Source organism: Emydura macquarii, unplaced genomic scaffold, assembly GCF_026122565.2.
Source record: "Emydura macquarii macquarii isolate MOO-44397 ecotype Brisbane River unplaced genomic scaffold, CSIRO-AGI_Emac_v2 contig_1363, whole genome shotgun sequence".
NCBI classification, from domain to species: Eukaryota; Metazoa; Chordata; order Testudines; family Chelidae; genus Emydura; species Emydura macquarii.
The window spans coordinates 1,965,183-1,977,916 of record NW_027131500.1 but is presented as its reverse complement, the minus strand read 5'-3'; the positions used below and the strand labels follow the sequence as shown (position 1 = coordinate 1,977,916).

The window sequence follows — 12,734 nt, the reverse complement described above, 5'->3', positions numbered from 1 at the left end:
CAGTCTTTCCTAACAAAATACAATGTGTTTTGTGGCATAGTGACTTGTGGCAACATATCCTACAGGAGAACATGAGCTCTTAACACATGGGAACAAGTTTTTTCTGTCTGGTTATTGCACTTGTGGGTGACATTAATATTTATTACTGTGCGACTCAGTAACACAAAATTCATGCAATTTAGCTTTAAACACCCCCGAAGCCTTCAAATCAGAGTAATATACATTTTCTGGGATATTCCCAGGACACACAAGAGAGAGTGTGCGAGAGCGTTTGCAAAATGGCTTCATGGCATAATATGTAGTAAAATATTTGAGGTGTTGCTAGGTCAACAAGAGAGATGATTTTTCTACCTTAAACTGGTGTCAGCACCACTCTGAAAGTGCCACAATTTGGGCCACTTTGCTAATCCTTCGGGATCCTTAAGGAATGCTGGGAGCTGGATTCTGATTTAGGAGGAAATAAGGTTACACTGCACTGTTTTATATTGCTTAATAGGACTCTCTCTCTCTCTCTCTCTCTCTCTCTCTCAAAAAAAAAGGCAATTTGTCAGTTTTCTGCATCTCAGCCTGGATGATCTCATATTTCCAACTCACAATGAAAGGAAAAATACAAATTCTCCAAATAACGCAGGGCTACACTGACACATTGATGCTTCTCCATAGCTGCAGACATAAATCCTTTGGCATCGTGCAACATAAGGACTCCATATTACTTCAAGATCAATATAGTGAATTTAGTACTTTCTTGCCATATTGTGATCTATCAACTCAGGCCAAGATTTCCAAAAGGGGGGGGTGGGCCTAAAGATAGGCTTCCTAAATCCTTACTTAAGTGCCTACATAAAAAAGCTGAAAAGTGCTGAGCCTTTAGCAGTTCCCACTGAAGTCAACTGGAACTGGTGAGTGCTCAAGTTTAGAAAATCAGGCAACTTATTTACACACCTAAACATGGATTTGGAAGCCTGCTTTTAAACAACCATTCTTGAAAAATTTGGCTTTAATTTGGCATTCATTTCTGATGATGCACACATCACTACAGTGCATTTCTCATGCAGAATTACAAACACTTCACTAACCTATATGAGTTGAATGTTTGGCCATCAAACAGCTACATGTGTGGTGTGGCCATATGCCTCCTGGTATGTTTATTTAGAATTGATGAATGGCATAATCCATGTGGCTGGCTATAGACTATAAGGTCAGAAGGGACCATTATGATCATCTAGTCTGACTTCCTGCACAACGCCGGCCACAGAACTTCACCCACCCACTCCTGTAATAGACCCATAACCTACGACTGAGTTATTGAGGTCCTCATATAATTATTTAAAGACATCCATCTCTGTTTTATGTAGCTTTCTCCCTCAGTAGCTCTGAGATGTGCTGCAGGCAGGCTGGGTAATCAGTAAAGCTGGACAAAAAATTTTGACAAACATTTTTTTTCCAGCAAAAAAATGCCGATCAGTGACACCAAAATATTTTACAGGTTCATGTTAGTTTTGCCAAATTGATCCTCTTGAACCTTGCTCTCTCCATCAGATCTCAAATATCATGATGGAGCATAGCATCTCCCTATGCTTGTGCATGTTTTATTAGTGTTCTACAAAGACAGACCTGAACTGGAACTTCAGATCCAACTTCTTCTCTGCCTCTGGAATTTAGGAAAAGTCTTGATCCAAACCCAAATCAGAATTTTGTGGCTGTCTGTAATGGGTCTGATCTAGAACTACAGATCCAAACCTGTTTAAATTTGTGTCAGATTTACCTCTGAGTGTTTCAAGTAGGGTGAACGATTATTCATAACAAATAATCAATTTGATTAATTTTGCCTCTTTTTCTGTTCACATATTATCATCAGATAGGTTGCAGTTTTCTCAAATGTAGTTTTTCAGAATTATTTTCTAAATTTTTATTTACAGTATTAACCTCCTTGGGCTCTGTGAAACTTAGTTTCTAAGATATCTCTTTCTCAGCTATTTCTAGTCTTCCAAGTGATCCGCATGATATGGTAATTACAGATAGAAATAATTTCTGGTACTACTTCTTGGTCTGCCTGTGAACAGTTCATTGAGAGTATTAAATATTTGAAATGTAGGCTACTTAGACTAGACACCAAAGTTACATGTTATGGTTTTTATTCCATCTTTCTTGAACATAATTTAAAATAAGGCTTCTGGTGTAAATACTTGTTACAAAATCATAATTTTCTTGCTATGAACATTTGGTAATAATTACTTAAAATTCACTGTGTCAGTGACCATTACTGCTGGTAAATTTGTTCACTTTATAATATCAATGGAAAACAAACATAAGAAGTGTGCAAAGCCAGGTAAAGTGAATTTGTTTTAAAATTCAACTGATTGTGAAAAAGAAATTTTACATTGTGTACTCAGCTCTGATTTCAGATATTTTTGTTGCACCATTTTGTACAGCACTGATCTACTGTTTTAAAATGCTAAACTTCTGGGATTGGGGCGGGAATGAGGACCTCTCTCATAATGATGTATATGCCATTCTGCATCTTTATTTATTTGGCACAGAGTCTTGAACCTCTGTCATTTCTGACTTGATTTCTAAATATTGATTTAACAGTTGAACATTAAGTGTCATAACACAAAGTTTTGAAACTTTCCATACCTGCACAAAGGTCTGGAAAACGTCTTGTTTAATGGAAAACGATATTTTGTTTTATTTTTTTTCCTTTTAACATTTAAAAGAGATGCCTCTATACTTCACTTGAAACAAACCTGGCTATATAGATGAAAAATTGGACAGCTACAGGGTTATTGGTCACAGTCTACATCATAACTCACTGAGAAAAGAAGAGAGAGAACTTTAATCCGTTTACTGCCATGTTTCTGCTACAGCTAAAATGCAGTGGCAATCCTCTGAAGCGCCATGGTGCACTGGAATATCAGTGCTTTGAAGTGAATTACTGGGTACATGGGGCCATACATTTCACTTCAGATACAGTACAATTTGCTGTACATTACTTAGCAGAAAATCATTTCAAGGATAAATGCTATTTCGCCCATGGATAAAGGCTGGGAGAATGGAAACTGCTTAATAAATTGTGTGCTCATCCCTGAAACAGACCTCTTTGTGGAGTGATAAGAAAGGAGCAAATGTTCCATAAAACCAAATGCTTAGAACGCTGATGTTTTAACATGGACAGTAATTAGGAAACCTGTTGTTGGAGTTACTTTTGCATCTGTGTTTCCACTCTGATAAACTCTGTCTGCATTTTAGCATTGCTATTTTTTTGCATGCTCACAAATAAAGTGTGATAGATGATTATTCACAACAGAGGCCTTTCCTGCTTTCTATGTTCATAATTCCTTATTTTTTAGATTAGCTTCTCTTGAACATTGAGCTTTAGACATAACGTCAGCATCCTACCTTTCATATTTCCATGTGGTTTTGACCAAAATTCATACCTCAAAACTGTTTGATTCTTATGAGGAAAGTGCTGCTTGTTACCCTGGGAGTTAGCTAGAAGGCACTCAGCACATACTTGTTTTGTATATGAATGTCTGTTTGGATTAGTCTTTATTATTGATTAGAAGGCAAACTGCACCTCCCAGCATCAAGTACAATGAATCTGGCCCTACATCTCTGTGACTGTTAGAGCCTCCCAAACTTTTCCTGATCAGAACCCACAACAAATTTCCAAAGTCTGTTATCCACTGCTTAGCAAAATTGCCACGTATTGTACCCTAACAAAAATCAAATGTTGGGAGGTCACTTATTCTTGAGTGCAAAAACTGTGTGGAACATACACCCTTAGTAGATTTTTTAAACCATCACTTTTGCTTTGCTACCTTTCTGTATCTGTCTGTTCTGGCCCTTCTTTCTTCCCCTCTTTCTGGATAATTCACCTTGTAGAAAAATCTTGTAGAAATTAATAGAAAATTAAACCTTTTTAATGTTTTTAACAGTTCTGTAGAATTTAAAAGAGATTTCTATCCCTGCTAAGGAATTCTATAAAAGGGGTCAAAAAATCTCATTCTTTATTATATTCTATTGCATTTGGAGTGAATTCTACAGAGCTCTGGATCACCTTGTCCCCTCCTTTAAAGTAGATGTTTTCATTGGAGCTATTCATATGCTTAAAATTAAGCACCTGATTATATGCATTGCCACAATAACTCCACCTGAGGTGCCTGCTGTGAAGGATGTAGATCACTGAAATATACCAATCCTAGTCTGAGAGTAAAATCCTGGCACCACTGAAATCAATGGCAAAACTCCCAATGCTTTAAGTAGGGTCAGCATTTTACCCATCTGCCTACCAGCAGTTACCACATAAAACACATTTCTAACTCTCCAGCATGATCAGTGGGAAAAAAGTAGGTACACTCCAAAATCCATTAGTTTTCTGCTGGGCACGCTGTATATGTCCCATACCCATCTCTTCCTCAGCGAACATTGCTCAAAATCAACCACACACACACCACAGAGTAAGTGAGATGGTAGAGGTCTCCCTTTTGGAAAAGTCCTGTCGCGTGCCATAGAAAATTATAATTTTTCCATAGGTTTTTTTTAACCTCCCTATAGAAATTAAGAGAACTACATCCATGCTATAAAATTATGTAGGATGTTTAAAAAATAAAAGCCTTTAGAAATTATTAAATTCTATAGGTTTTTAAAGCAATTTCTGTAGACAACTATAACATTTCTACAGAAGTTTGTTGGTTTCATACCTGTTAAATTCTAGAGTGCATTTCCATAAAAATAGGCTTTGGCTTGGGGTGCTCAGAAAGTATTTAGAAGGTGCTGCTGCTGGTAGCAAATGTTTGTGTGATTGGGCCCATAGAGCAATGTTTCAATACAAAGTTCCCTACTTTATTCAGTAACACAGCAGTGATTTGGCTAATTTCTCTAACTGTCAGAGACTGAACATAAGTCATCTTGAGTTGCCATTTCTTTCTGTTTCTGAGAGCTGTTGTCCTTTCTGTTGAATGTTGTTATGCAGCATTGTACTAGGAGGACGTGATTGGGCACATGTGTGATGGGATAAAATGGACTAGCACTGAGCTTGAAGGAGTGGGTCAACTCCCCCTGCTGTGTCCATAAACAATAGAGATCTGCAACTCTATGATTCTGATATGTGATCCTCTAGTAAATTATATATCTAAAACTATGTTAATGCAATGCTTGGACTACGGTGTTAAAATGATAAAAAGTCAAGAAGCGAAAAGCAAAGAGCCTTGCACATGTGCATTTGTAACTCACCTATGGTGCATATATGTCACATTTCCTTCTATGTATCTGGCTAACGGTATAGCCTAATAGTATATTACCATTTGTTATTAAATATATTGTAAACATTCCCACTACCTTCAATGGGAGCAGAGTTAGGTTAATAGTGAGCAAAAATACAAATCTGACTTGTGCTGACAAAAAGACATTCAAAACAAATGGCTAAAACTAGGAGCAGCCTCACATCTGACAGAGACGATATTTGCAGTGTTGTTGTAGCTGTTTTGGTCCCAGGATATGAGAGACACAAGGTGGGGGAGGTAATATTTTTTTATTGGACCAACTACTGTTGATGGAGGAGACAAGTGTTTTAGCTTCACAGAGATCTTCCTCAGGTCCGGGAAAGGTAACCAGAGCATCAGCGTTAGAAGACCATGAAAAGTGCTTGCTCTTACTTTAGATGCCATACATGTTTCCTAGGCAGACTGAGCATTTCCTATTAAAAGTAAAGGTTCAGTCATTTCCTGCGTTTTGTGTAAGCTAAACCATTAATAGTTACTTTAATATAATCTTTTGCATGTGCATATTATAATCACAAATTTTAAAAATTAAATAGAATTACCATGTGTGAGTGTTAAAAAATGTACTTGTAATTGTTGTTTCCATTTCATAACTGCAAGAATCATCCTACTGTCCATAATTTTTAAAGATACAGCATTAGATGGTGATTGAGGAACTGCATTTAGACATACTAACCAGGCCAGTAATACATATTAACTTTCTTCTTTGCTTTCATCATGGTGACCCACACAGGCTCCGATCCATTCCACCAAAGAGGTAACAGGCTCTCTTTATTCACACCAATGTCAAAAGATGTATTTGTACTTGGGTCCCACATGTAGTTTCCAGTCATCTGATGGACTTCACAGTGCCGACCTAAAAAGGAAAAGTGTATTTAGATTCTCACTCTTAGCACATATCTGCCACTTTCTATTTTCAAAGTACTGTAAAAACAATAACTAATGAATCCGCACAATGCCTTGGTGAGTTAGACAAGATGATAATTATTCTTTCCATTTTACAGATGATTAAATTGAGGCAGAGAGGTTAAAACTCTCGAAAATAGTGGCTTCTTATTTTGGGTGCCTTTGTTTTTGGGTTCCTAACATTTATGCACATAGCGCCTGGCTTTCAGAGATACTGTGAACCAGCAGCTCCCTTTTAATCTTATTTGGAGTTGTGGGTATTCAACCCTTGTGAAAATCTAGTCCTAAAGATCAGGGATACTGAGGCTCCTTTACATTTACCCAATTTAAGGCCCCCAGTGGTGTAAAGGGGCCTAAGTGTAAATGAGAATGAGGTTCTAGAGTTGGGTATCTAAAGACAAAGCATCCTCAATTAGAAGCCAGTTTTAAAATATCCAGCCCCAAAAGGCTACTACATGGTGGATCAGCAGCAGAGCCAGGATTAGAATTTGAGATTTCTTCAAACGGAGATTGACTCCAATCCCAAACTCAGACCTCCAGACCATGGTGCCTCCTACAGAGCCGCTCTGTCATCATGTGTATAATGTACATCCCGCGCTACTTAGCCCAGACAAACAACTCACTGTGGCTGCAGCAAACACAGATGCCAGATGTTTGGGCCATTCTGAATTTGCGACAACTGCCCAATCTGAGACTATTTTAAGGTACACACCGTGCAAATCACCCAGAATGCCAGGTGAAGGCAGTGAAGCAGTTTGCAAATAGCAGGTCATTAAAGAAAGTATTATTTAAAAAATAAAAATAAACAAAGGGCATCTTGTGGAAAATTATGTTTTCCTTGTGTTTGCTCTGGGGTGTGGCTGTTACATTCTCTCTAGACTACTTTGGTAGCAATGGCTCAGCATGGACAAAAAGAAGTGCAGGGGTGAAATGGGGGAAGAAATAGCTTGCGTCATTAATTTAATCAGTGTAGCAGAATCAGAACCATCATTATTATTATATATTCCATAAGAGTAAATGGTGCTTTACCAACATGGGGGAAGACTGGGGCCTTGCCTTGGTTCAAAACCCCTTGTAATCTAATTGAGAGAGAGAGAGGTATATGGTACAGACATACAAGTAGGAACGGAGAGCCCTGAAAAGGGGAGAGAGTGGGGGCTACATTTGTAAAGGGCTCTCACTCCAGCTTTCGACCTTCCTATCCACAATCTTGGAGGTCATTTTGAAAAATTTGGCACCTGAAGACTAACTGGAAGAAGTGAGTTTTAAGGAAGAATTTGAAAGCGGTTGCTTGGTGTGTGGTTGGCTAGAAGCTGTTTTGAGAATAAGGATAGTTTTTGGTTCCTGGGAGATTTTTCAATGTCCATGTTTATCTACAGATAATGGTTGAGTTTACCCTTCTCTTGTGTCTTGCAAAGTTACCCTTTGCAGCAATACTGAATAGAGAATCTTACCTGTCGACACTGATATGCATATTTTGCATTATTAATTATATTGATGACACTTCACTTGATGCCAGCACTAGTATTTAAAATAAATCATGTTTACTGCATATATAATTCTCTGCTTGGATCTAAATTGTAGCCACACCAAGGTCAAAGGAGCATATGGAATAGTGGTCTTAAATCTGTACCTATCTGTGCAGTGACATTGGGCCCTTCTGAACGTGGCTTATGCTTTAGTGGAATGATGTCACGGAGCCTGCACTCCTGTTTCTCATACTCATCTCTCCTGTATTTGCTAAGTGCTTGTCATATTTGCACATGCAGGAGTCGATGGGGCCCACATCCTTATTCCACATTCATTTCCACCAGAAGCTTTGCGCACTTTCAAGACAAATTGCCTTGAGTCCTAACTCCATTGAAGTCAGTGGATGAATTTGATTTCTAATCTATAACATGCACTGAAATGTTCAAAACCCTTTAACATAGGAAATACAGTCCTTGCACATGATTACCAAGATACATGTTTCAAAAAAATCCCTCCAAATGGAGAAGTGTTGCTTGACCAGTGATACAAAAACAAAACAAAAAAATAATGGGAGGTAACTAAGTTACGGAGATGTTCGAACCAATATCACTTCACTTGAAATCTTTGTGACACAGCTTGATTAGCATCCCTTGAATTAACAGTGTTTTGCCAACCAAGCACAGTTTTTATACAAGTTTGTTGTAAATTTACCATACGACAAAAGAAACTAGGTTCACATATTTGTTGATGGGTGTCTATAATTTCCATGCATTATTATGCATAAATTCCATGCATCCATAGAATACCGTTTTTTAAAAGTTAATCCCCAGCTGGGCTTTTTTAAAAGACAATATTAAAGAGTAAATTGCACTGCAAGTTCATGATTTACGCATCTTAAAAAAACCCAAACAAACATAAAACCTGATGTGTATGTGAGACGCTTTCATCATTCGCCTGTGAGTCACAGATATTTCAAGGACCAAGATAACAGGCTTTGATTATTGTGAGAACAAGTGTAGCAATTGCAACTAAAATAACCTCCACGTTATTTTTTAAATTACATCTTTTGAGTGGAGGACTTCATATCCTTTGAGTACATATGATTTTGAGAAGGGTTTTTAAATCACCTTCTCTGCTATGTGCTATACACTGATTGAATTAATGATGCAAGCTATTTCTCCCCCCATCTCACCCCTGCACTTCTCCCTCCAAAGTGGAAAAGTAGCCTCTGGTTTATTTTTAATTTTAAGAATTTTTTTAACTTAAAAAATTCCTCTTTTGAAGAAATGCCTGCTGGAACTCTCAAACAGTTGGACACCCAGAATGATATGTAATAGTTGCATTGCAGTGTCCCTTGAAGAATTATCCAGGGATCAGCAACACAGGCACAGTCATGGAACGGGCCCACTGCTGTGTGAAATGGCAATATTTCAGTATCATAGCTGTGACATAAGGCACCCCCTGATGGATGCTTTGTTCCACATACATCCAGTAGCATGCAACTAGTTACATGTTTATAGAAACTTTCCATTTTATCCCCTTTTAATGCACCTTCTGGCTACCCTCTGACCTCTCTATCCTGCATAGAGCCAAAGTACTTTTGTCTTTTTTGGCCCGAGTGGTTAGCCAATCTTCAGAGCTCAATGGGTTGTTTCTGTTAGGAACTGAAATTGATGATAGTCAGGCATTTCTTATTTATAAAGTATGTACACAGAGTCCTGTTTCCTGAATGTGGTAGGAACAAACAGGAGGTCTTTTCCTTGCTCCTAATTCCAATTCTGACAAAAAGAAACTCTCTTTCTTGGCTTCCCCTCAGGGCCACACTCACCAGTGCTTCTATGGTGTTTTCCTGGCTTCTTCTCTAATTTTGGCTTTTGACTCCTGATACACACACGCATCAAATCAATTCCCAGTCTCTTCATTTTCCCTCAATTCTAGCCCTTGGCCTTATGACTCAGCTTCTTCTGCAACAATACCATGCTGGTCCATGACTTGGGCAGTGGATTCTGTTATTTCAGCTATCACTAAACAAGGACTCATTTAACTGCACCCTTATTTAAGATGAATGAAAGGCAGCTAGCATGCCCATCAGCTTGACTGAGGTCTGTGATTGCCCATAGGTCAAAGACACACTTACTGCCAGCTACAAACACCCTCCATTATAACAGTAGAAACAGCCTTTGTATGGAGAAACTATGCATGGGTTTAGGGGAAGAAATCCATACCCTTTCCTAGTCTGTCTCCAGGTCCTTTGTGGGTCTGCATGAAGTCCATCCCTGATGCATACAGGTCCCCTTCTCTATAACCAACCTCTCTCTTTGTAGCAGAATTATGGCATTCTGCCTCCTGGAGTCTGTGCTGCTGAGTGCGCCTCCCCCTCAGTAAATTTTGTGCTTGTGAATGATCCCAGCATGAAAGCTCTGGAGAGTGAACTCTTCTGTGTATCCACAGAACAGTCATAATACCGACAGCAGCAGCACATGCTTCCTGATATCATTCAACCCTTGTACTACCCTGCATAGGAGCAACCACTTCCAGGAAGTAGTTCAGTAGGAAAAGTAGTTCAGTCTCCAGGTTCATTCATGTCTGGCCTGTGTTAGACAAGCTGGCTACAAGCTTCCATTTGTAGAATCCTGAGCAGATACAAATATGTGGATCTGCATCCACTGGAATAAACTTTTATCTGACCCGCAATCCGCCCTCCATCTTTTAGATTTAACTGCATCCGCACATCAGCTGTTGTGGAGCCAGCAGCCCCCTATCAGATGTTGAGCCCCTGCCATCCCGAAGAGCTCATGAGCCCCACCTGCCTAACAACTGATCAGTTTTTGAGCCCTGCCAGGCGCCTAACAGCTGATCAGCCCTCATTGAGCCATGCTGGCCGCCTAATAGCTGATCAGCTGTTTGCTGCACCACTGACTGGCAGCTGCTCCAGCCCTGCCCCAGAAGTCACAGAGGTCCCGATGTCTGTGACCATTCAAACCCCGATTGCAAGAAATGGTCTGCAGATATAAAGCGGATATCGGCAGATTTGCTGAGCTCCCTCCATTTGTAATCACTTTTAGTGTAATATGATCTCTTCATTAGGAACAGGACTGAGGCTGCCAAAGAGACTTCATATAACAATGGCCTTCAGCCTCCATGGATTTGGTTTGGATTTGAACCCATGATTTAGGGGCTTAAGGTTCAATATACTATTGCTGTCAGTTTATCCACCTATCTAATAGGTAGAATGATACTTTCCTAACAGGGTTGCTGTGAGGTTTAATTAATTGTTTGTAAAACAGGGAGCAGAGAATTATTCAAATCAGTGAGAAGCTCTCATTGCTATGGATTCAATTTTTTTTTTCTTTTTTTACTGCAAGCTCAACAAGGCCATGGGATATCAGAGTTGATTCTCAAGGCTCCCCTCGTATTTTGTAAAGGAAGTTTATGTTCTGCAAAAATCTACAGAATGAGCTGGACTCTGCAGAGTTTCCACAAGCAGATGTTCATGCTCCTACAATAACAAACTATTGTAATACACCCAGAATGGATAGTGGTGGGGTGACTGACATTTCAGACTTATAATAGATTTTATTATAAAGAGTAAGCACAAAGGATATTTTAAAATATATTTCAGATGCATAGATTTTAAGGCCAGAAGTGCCCATTAGATCATCTAGTCTTTCCTTCTGCTTAATACAAGCCATAAGATTTCACCTGTTGCCTTGAATTGAGCTCAATAACTTGTTTGACTAAAGTATGTCTTCCAGAAAGGCATCCAGTTGTGAGCTGAAGACTTCAAGAGATGAAGAATCCATCATCTCACTTGGTAATTTGTGCAAGTGGTTCACCTCCATTAACACAGTAAAAATGTATGCCTTATTTCTAATTTGATTTCTGTCTGGCTTTAACCTTCAGCCATTGATTCTAGTTATGTCTTTCTCACTAGATTAAAGAGCCCTTTAGTCCCTGGTATTTTCTTCCTGCAAAAGTTCACGGTAATCAAGTCACCTCTCATACTTCACTTTGATAAACTAAACAGATTAAGCTCTTTGTCTTCTACTGTAAGGCATTTTCTGAAGTCCAAGAAAATGAGTTGTGGTGATATTCTTTTTAATGACTAGCAAAATTACATCACTGCTTTTAGATGGTTACCAAAACAACATGTTGTATTTGCTCTTATCACTGCTGTTGCATCCCTGTATAATGAAACATTAACTGGACAGTCTCAAAAGGAGCAACAGGGCAAAAGGCAGATATTATATGGGCAATGTCAGTTAGATAAAGTTACCATTAATTGTAGTACAAAAACATCCCTTTGGCAAGCAACAGAAAAAACAAAGAGGAGATAATTCCTAAGAAAATGGCGGCTACCATACACTATGACACGTTTACATGCTACAGCTACTTCAGGATGCTACATTTATTTTCTGTATTTAGTTCTCTTCCAAGCACCTTTTCCCAATGGGTCTAGGCACTTTTGCCAACAGCAACATATACAACCTGAGGATGAACCTAAAAATACCAACTGCCCCAAACAGCCCCAAATCCAACACTACTATTATCCGTTCAGTCACCACCTTGAGACATGGGCTATCCCCAAGATCATTCCATAGCTCAAGTTGCTCCGGGAATGAGCTTATTGACACATGACCTGATCTGGCTCCCATTGAAATCTATGGGGGTATTTCCATTGACTTCAGTGTGTGTTGGGTCAGGTCATTACTATATAGCATTTCACACACAACACACTGACTTCCAATTGTTTCTGCGTGGAGTTTAAGATGTTGACTTCGACCTATAAAGTCCTAAGCTACCACAAAAAATGCCTCTCTCCTGTGTGATGCCACTGCCATTGCTGTTGTCAGAGGGATATGAGCTAACATCCTCCTATTTCTTTTAGGGGGTTTTGACTGGGTAAGTCACTGCCCCCACTTGTCTAACAAAGTGATGATTAGTTGACGTGTAGGATATGCTTCAGGTCTCAGTGTGGTTAGAGGGGGGTGGGATGGGTTAGGAGTTTGAGTTTCACCTCTTGTGATGGTCCTCGCTCAGTGGTTGGTTGGTAAGATAGCATTGCCAAATGGTCAG

The 12,734-nt window shown here is 39.1% G+C and overlaps 1 protein-coding gene across 1 annotated transcript in view; it reads right to left on the bottom strand.

Moving 5' to 3' along the window:
- The window catches only part of ENPP6 (ectonucleotide pyrophosphatase/phosphodiesterase 6), a 51,606-nt gene that overhangs the window by 22,376 nt on the left and 16,496 nt on the right, over positions 1 to 12,734 (bottom strand). The window contains exon 2 of the mRNA XM_067551665.1: positions 5,959 to 6,138. Coding sequence (XP_067407766.1) covers positions 5,959 to 6,138 — 180 coding nt within the window. The remainder of the gene's footprint in view (positions 1 to 5,958; positions 6,139 to 12,734) is intronic.